This window comes from Hemiscyllium ocellatum, chromosome 7, assembly GCF_020745735.1.
Source record: "Hemiscyllium ocellatum isolate sHemOce1 chromosome 7, sHemOce1.pat.X.cur, whole genome shotgun sequence".
Classification (NCBI taxonomy): Eukaryota; Metazoa; Chordata; class Chondrichthyes; order Orectolobiformes; family Hemiscylliidae; genus Hemiscyllium; species Hemiscyllium ocellatum.
The window spans coordinates 66,590,773-66,598,382 of record NC_083407.1 but is presented as its reverse complement, the minus strand read 5'-3'; the positions used below and the strand labels follow the sequence as shown (position 1 = coordinate 66,598,382).

Below are 7,610 nucleotides of genomic sequence, written 5' to 3'. Positions count from 1 at the left end.
GCCTGGTATGGAGCGAAGGTCTTACAAGGAAAGGCTGAGGGACTTGAGGCCATTTTTGTTCCAGAGAAGGTTGAGAGGAGACTTGAGACATATAATCAGAAGGTCAGATTGGTTGGACCGTGAGAGCCTTTTTACTCAGATGGTGATGGCTAGCACGAGGTGGCATACCTTTAAACTGAGGGTTGATAGAAATAGGACAGATGTCAGAGGTGGTTTCTTTACTCAGAGTAGTAGGGGCATGGAATGCACTCCCTGCAACAGTAGTTGACTCGCCAATTTTAAGGGCATTTAAATGGTCATTGGATAGGCATATGAACACGAACTGAGCAGTGTAAGTTAGATCGGCTTCAGATTGGTTTCGTAGATCGGTGCAACATAAAGGACTGAAGGGTCTGCACTGCACTGTAATATTTTATGTTCTGTTGAGCACCAACCTGTGTGTCTTTTATGTGCGTGGTAGGGACCAAAAGGAATGTGTCTTTAATAGCTTACTCACTAAGCCATCAGTGGGGATTTTTTTTTTGTCTTACTCCCTCCCCATTTAATCTATACTCCTCTCCTCTCTCACATCCTCTGACTTTCTTGACTATGTTGTCTTTCACACCAAGTTACTTTTGCCCTGCTCTTTAATTGGCCTGCTGTCAGCCAATGAGTGATTGCGTAATGCGCATGCTCCAGGTTCATTTTTCCAACCCCCCCCCGCGGCTGCTCGGCGCGTGGACTGTCAGGGAGAGTAGTTTTATTGCTGTTCCTGGGCTCTCTCATTACAACATTTATTCCGTCCGCAGGAACCGCGATTTGATCAGGTGAACACCGCACTGTGTGCTGCTTTCGTGCTTTGTCCACGTCGTTCCTCACCCAGAAAGCGCTTGTTTTTATTAAAATTCTATTCGGGCCTTCCCTTCTGGTCCTGATGAGTCAGGCCTGCGCATCCATGCGCTTTCAAACAGCTTCTGATGTATAAAATAAGAATCAAAGTAGATTTCACAGAGTAGTAGAAGTAGCAGCAGTGTCAAGGCTGAATGAGTAAGACGTTCTGTTAAAAAGGGCATGACTCCGCTCCCCCCAGTTGTCAGTTTTGAGCTGGTTATAAATAGCATATGTGCTTCCTTTTTGAGGCTGCTCAGTTTGTCCAAATGGATTAAAGTTCATGTATTTCATTAGAGTTTTTTCCATATCTCTATGGAAAAGAGATGACATTATCTGAGTGACTGTAGGGTCTGATCTTTTAAAAATTGTAGTACAGTTATTCATTTGCCAGTTTGTGTTTCAGAACATGCCTCCCAAAAAAGGAGATAGTGAACCTAAGTTACCACCCATTATTGGACGATTCGGAACCTCATTGAAGATTGGCATTGTTGGATTGCCAAATGTAGGGTAAGTTAATTAATGTTACACACCAATTATGTGTTACATTAATGTATGAACAACAGAGACCTATTTGTATTTGTTATGCAGTAATACATTTGATCAGTGCCAGTCCAGTGTGATTAGGGCTGGTAATTTCTGAAATACCTGGCTGGTTTTGCATTGCCATATCTGAGCAAAGTCTGTACATTGTTGTGCACAATGATGGTGAACCTTTTTAATGAGAGAAAAAGGTAAAGAAGTTATATATAAACTTTAAAAGTGAAGTTTAAAGGCAACTAGGTGAATGTTGAACTAAAAGTTCTTGTTGCTTAGATCAAACCTGAATAGCACTTGTGGTGTGGATTGCAATTTTGGATTCCTTAACCTGCTGCTAATCTAAAACAATCTAATGGTCATCTGCAATGTTATGGATTAATAATATTGTTAAGACTCAATTTATAATTAAACTAAAAATGAAAATGTTTTGATATTGTACAATGTTACAATGTCATTCTAGTCTAGGTGTATAGATTTTGTTTGCATTATGTTAATGCACATTATTGACAGGAATTGAAAGCAGACAAATTTGGAGGATATCTCTACTACATCTGAATCATTCATATTAGTAGTACAAATGTAGCATTGCCAACACTTGTAATTGTGTTTACTATGTGTCTATTGCCTATTGTCATTATGATCCTATAATTACATGTAGAGTGTGTTCTGACTTAGAAATATGATTTTAAAAAGACGTGGGAATAGGCTCGAGGGGTTCGGTGGCCTGTCCCCATTCCTATAAAACAAGCTTTTGAGGAAAATAGATAAAAAATTATGTGTGAGATGTCATGGGAGGAGCAGGGGAGCAGTTGAATAGCTTAATATTAGTGTGGAGGAAGGACCTGAGGTAGTGATGGAGGTGGGAATGAATGATCAAAAAAGGAATGGATAATGGGAAGGATGGGTTATCAGTGGATGAGGAAAATAGAAATGAGTGGTTAGAAATGGGTAATGGGAGACAAAGTGGTAGGAAGGGTGGGAGTGAATGAGAAGGGAACTGTTGATTGTCAGAATTTTCTTCGCTACCCACCTGATATCCTTCTCAATATGGTCTTTAAGGAAAAAGTAAAAGATGGACATTTTAAGATGATTTAAGGAAAGGTGAAAGAAAAATGAAAAGCTTAGCCAGTTAGAAAACAGGCTATTTTCTACCTCACTTGTGCATTACTGCAGTAGATCAACTGTGCCAGTAATATATGTTGGAGGGGAAATATTATTTTTAGTTTGGCCTGCTGTCCATTCATAAATCAAAAATAGCCACATTGAGGCATCAGAAGTTATCATACTGTTTGGAATCCGTCCATTCAAACGGAAAGTAGATGTAATTTTTTTGGCTGGAACCAAATATAACAACTGATATCGTAGAAAACTTTTTTTTCATAGGATACCTATAACTAGTCTTTTGTTTACCAGTTATAACTTTGTTAATTTTGCCTGGTCACATGCTCAGCCCTTCTTTGGAGGATATTATTTTCCTTTAAATTATTTCATATATCGCATATCTTGTTTTTCAAAAACGTTTTCAATTTTTACAATTTATTCTAATGCCTGAGAAATTTGATTATTTGCATTTGTGCTTTCTCCTCAGTCACTTGATGCATATTAATGGGGTAAAAAATGAGGTCTGCAGATGCTGGAGATCACAGCTGCAAATGTGTTGCTGGTCAAAGCACAGCAGGTTAGGCAGCATCTCAGGAATAGAGAATTCGACGTTTCGAGCATAAGCCTGATTTCCTGATGAAGGGCTTATGCTCGAAACGTCGAATTCTCTATTCCTGAGATGCTGCCTAACCTGCTGTGCTTTGACCAGCAACACATTTGCAGCATATTAATGGGGGACTTCAAACTGATCGGGGTTATGATCTGGTACCATCTGTTCATGAGAGATAAAATTCTACTTATAAAAGACATTGACAACTTTCTTGGCTCTGGGGGAGTGGTTTGTATTGGTTACAGGATAAACTTATGTCATGGAAGACTTTTGGCGAGCTATTCACATTAACATTTATATTTATTCAAGAGACGTTGGCATTAGACGTTCGGTCAACATCTATTGCTCTGGGTGGACTCCAGAGTGTAAGCTCATCCAAGAGTACTGGCAGGACTGGAATTCCAAGATTTTAACTAGGGACCACGACAGAACAGTGATTATTGTTCCAAGTCAGGAGAATGTATGCTTTGGAAGGAAACTTGCTGGTTGTTGTGTTTCCGTGCATTGGGGTGCCTTGTCCTTCCAAATGCTAGCAGTAGTTGCAAGTTTGGAAGTTGATGTTAAGAAAATCCTGGTTGAGTCACTGCAGTGCAACTTGTAGATGATGGACACAGCTGCTGCAGTGTGCTGGTGGAGGAACTGAATGTTGAAAGCAGTGAAATGCGATGTTAATCAAACAGATTGCTTTGCTTTGATGTTAAGCTTCTTGAATATTGTTGAAACTGTGCTTAACTGGCAAAGGTGGTACAGTGGCTCCATGGTTAGCGCTGCTGTCTCACAGTGCAAGGGACCTGGAGACTGTTTGGAGTTTGCACATTCTTTCTGTGTCTGCTTGGGTTTCCTTTGGATTCTCCGGCTTCCTCCCACAGTCCAAAAATGTACAGGTTAGGTGGATTGGCTAGGCTACATTGGCCATAGTGATCAGGCTAGGTGGATTATTCACGAGAAATGCAGAGTTACAGGGATATGGTAGTGGAGTGGGTCTGGATGGGATGCTCTTTGGAGGATCGGTGTGGACGTGATAGATGAAATGACCTGCTTCCACACTGTCGGGATTCTGTGATTCAGGTAAGTGGAATGTATTCCATCACATTTCGAACTTCTGCTTTGTGGATGCTGGACAAACATTGGGAATATTCCTGATGAAGGGCTTTTGCCTGAGACGCGACTCTCCTGTTCCTCGGATGCTGCCTGACCTGTTGTGCTTTTCCAGCATCACTCTCAACTCTAATCTCCAGCATCTCCAGTCCTCACTTTATTCTAGTAAACAAATATTGTGAGACAGATAGATAGAGTTACCCATCTCAGTTTGTAGCTTCTTATTTGCTTTTGTGACTCCAATATTAAATGGCTGGTCCAGATCAGTTTCTGGTCACTGGTAATCCCTCAAATGTTAACAGGGGAATCAGCAATGATCATACCATTGTATGTCAAGGGGAGATGATTAGTATCTCATTTTTTGTTAGAAATGGTCATTGATTGGCATTTGTGTGGTGTGACTTTACTTGCCACTGTAGGGTCCCTACAGTGTGGAAGCAGGCCATTTCACCCATTGAGTCCACACAGACCCTCTACACAGCATCCCACCCCCTATCCACCTGATTTATACATCCCTGGGTACTGTGGGTAATTTAGCATGACCACTCCTCCATTAGGCTTCCTCATTTCCTGCTGCACTTATATCCTTGCTTTGTGTTTTATGCATGAGTATCTCCATCCCTTTGTATTGTGGTTTTCTGCAGTTTCTCTCCATTTGAATACCATTCTGTTCTTTAGTTCTCCCTTTCAAAATTAACAACTTTGCACTTTCCCACATTTTACTCCAGAATCAAGGTTTTTTTACTCATGTGTTTAACCTATCAATATCTCTCTGTAAACTATTCTTTCACAATGTCCTCTGCAAATTTGGCTACAGTGCATTTACTTTATTCCTCCAAGGCATTCATGTATATTGTAAACAGTTGCAATGATCCCTGTGGAATGCTGCAGATTGTGGGTCGCTAACCTGAAAGAGATTCCTTTATCCTCACTTGCTGTTTCCTGTACATTAACCAATTCTGTATCCATACCAATATCTACCCACAATGCTGTGGGCTCTTATTTTATGTAAGGTACCTTGTTGAATGCCTTCTGGAAGTCTAAATTTAAAACCTCTCCTGGTTTGCGTCTATGAACTATGGTTGAGACTTCCTTGAAAAACATGAATAAATTGGACCTGATTTCCATTTCATGAGGCTGTGCAGATCCTGCTTGAGTAGATTGATTTTCCAAATGTTCTGCTATTACTCACTTAATAATTGATTCCAATACTTTTCTAACAATAGATTCTAGACTATTTGACCTGTATAGTTATCTACTTTTAACCTCCTACCTTTTTTGAATAGTGGTGTCACATTAGCAGTTTCCTGATTCTCTGGTACTTCTCTAGAATCCCAACGATTTTGGAAAATTGCAACCAATGTATCCCACTGTCTCTGTAGCTATCTCTTTTAGTAACCCAAGATGCAAACCATCAGGTCCAAGGAACTTCTTTGCCTTTCACACCGTTAGTTAGTCTAATACTACTACTTCATATTTGATTGACTGTTAATGTGTCACATGTAACTGTGTCAAACAGTAGATACTGCTTGCCAATGGTATCTGCAAGCCAAGAATTTTTTGTTTTTAAAAGAGGAAAGTTTATGTTGGTCAACGTGAGGAATAAAGAAATGTAAAATTGTGTATATATATTCAAAATTTTGTTAGAGTTGAGAGAGATATTGGAAAAGAGTATCTTGTATAGAATATACATCAAATATTTCAGGTTGAATAATTAGGAATTTGTGTGTGTATATATAAGCAGTAAATGAATTCAGTTGTTGATTAGTTGGTAAACTGAGACATTGAAAAAACTATCTACAGATTATGTACATATCAGTGCAATGCTTCAACTGTGTGCTAGTTATGAAGTGCTTCCTTTGAGATACTAAGTCTACTGTTGCTAATGTGATTTGTGATCTGTGGATTTAATGCTTGCCACTATGATGGCAAGTCAAGTGCAACAATTGACTTAGGCCAAGTAAAGGAAAAAAGGTGTAGTTGTTCCCACGCCTGATGACTATACATAGTCCCTGCTGGAACACCTAAGTGTGCACAACATTAATATCATATCATTAGATGAGAATCTGGTAGGCCAGAGTTGAGGATCTGTAACTTATTAATATCTTGTGACTTTCAATGTTTTCCACTTGAATGTTATCATGAAAAAGAGCTGAAAAAAAATTGATGTGAGCTAATAAAAAGCAGACTTGATGGGGATTTACAGGATAGCAACCTGGAACTAGTGGAGTGTCACAGTGCTGGGGGCACAAATATTAAGGACATATGTTAATCAAGTGGATGATGGAAATGAATGTAGTATTGCCAAGTTTGTAGATAAAAGGCAAGTACTGAGGATGACAGCATTAGGAGGGATATAGACAAGTTAATTGAACGGGCAGAAAGGTGGCCGATGGAAAGTAACATGGGGAAATGTGAGATTATGTATTTTGGCAGGACAAATAGTAGAGCTGAGGGAAGACTGCAGAAAGCTGCTGAACAAAAGGATTTGGATGTTTTCATCCATGAAGCGCACACAGCTTGTTTCCAAATTCAGCAGGAAATAGGGAAGGCAAATGGACTGTCAACCTTCATTTGAAAGGAATGGTGTATAAAAATAGGATAGCTCTGCTAAAACTATTCTTGGCACTAGTCAGAACACACCTGGTACATTGAACTGTTTTTGTATCCTTATCTAAGGAAAGATTTACACTGGCATTAAAGGCAGTCCAGAGAAGTTTGACTTGATTTTTTTTGAGTAGAGGTTGAGTAGGTTGGATCTGTAGTTATTGGAGTTTAGAAAACTGAGAGGGGACCTTACTGAAACACTTAAAAATATTAGAGGACTTGACAAGGTGGATAGAGAGAGGTTGCTTCCCTTGTGGAGAGTCCACTACCAGAGGCCATAATCTCAGTAAATGTTTTTTCTACTTAAGACTTAGATGAGTAAGAGTTTCTTCTTTGAGCAGAGTAAATATGTGGAGTTCTTTACTGGAGAAGGCTTTGGAGGATTAGCTGTTCAATGTACTGAAGGCTGAGACTTTTAATTAAATGAAACAGTCGAGGGTTATAGGGATAAGTGAGGAAAGTGAAATTGAGGGTTCTCCGATAAGCCGTGGTCATAGTGAAAGGTGGAGCAGACTTGATCTCTAATGGCCTACTTTTACAGAGTCCTAGAGCCATATTGTATGGAAACAGTCCCTTTGATCTAACTCATCCATGCTGACCAGATATATCAGGTGATGAAGGAGCAGCGCTCTGAAAGCTAGTGCTTCCAAATAAACCAGTTGGACTATAACCTGATGTTGTGATTTTTAACTTTGTACATCCCAGTTCAACACCGGCACCTCCAAATCATGACTTTTAAATGTTGTAATTGTACCAGCCTCCACTACTTCCTCTGGCAGCTCATTCC

The 7,610-nt window shown here is 39.7% G+C and overlaps 1 protein-coding gene across 1 annotated transcript in view; it reads left to right on the top strand.

Moving 5' to 3' along the window:
• Window positions 1-696: 696 nt before the first annotated feature.
• ola1 (Obg-like ATPase 1) overlaps window positions 697-7,610 on the top strand; it is a 225,852-nt gene continuing 218,938 nt past the window's right edge. The window contains exons 1-2 of the mRNA XM_060827923.1: window positions 697-806; window positions 1,274-1,377. Of these exons, the coding sequence (XP_060683906.1) occupies window positions 1,277-1,377 (101 nt within the window). The 5' untranslated portion in view covers window positions 697-806; window positions 1,274-1,276. The remainder of the gene's footprint in view (window positions 807-1,273; window positions 1,378-7,610) is intronic.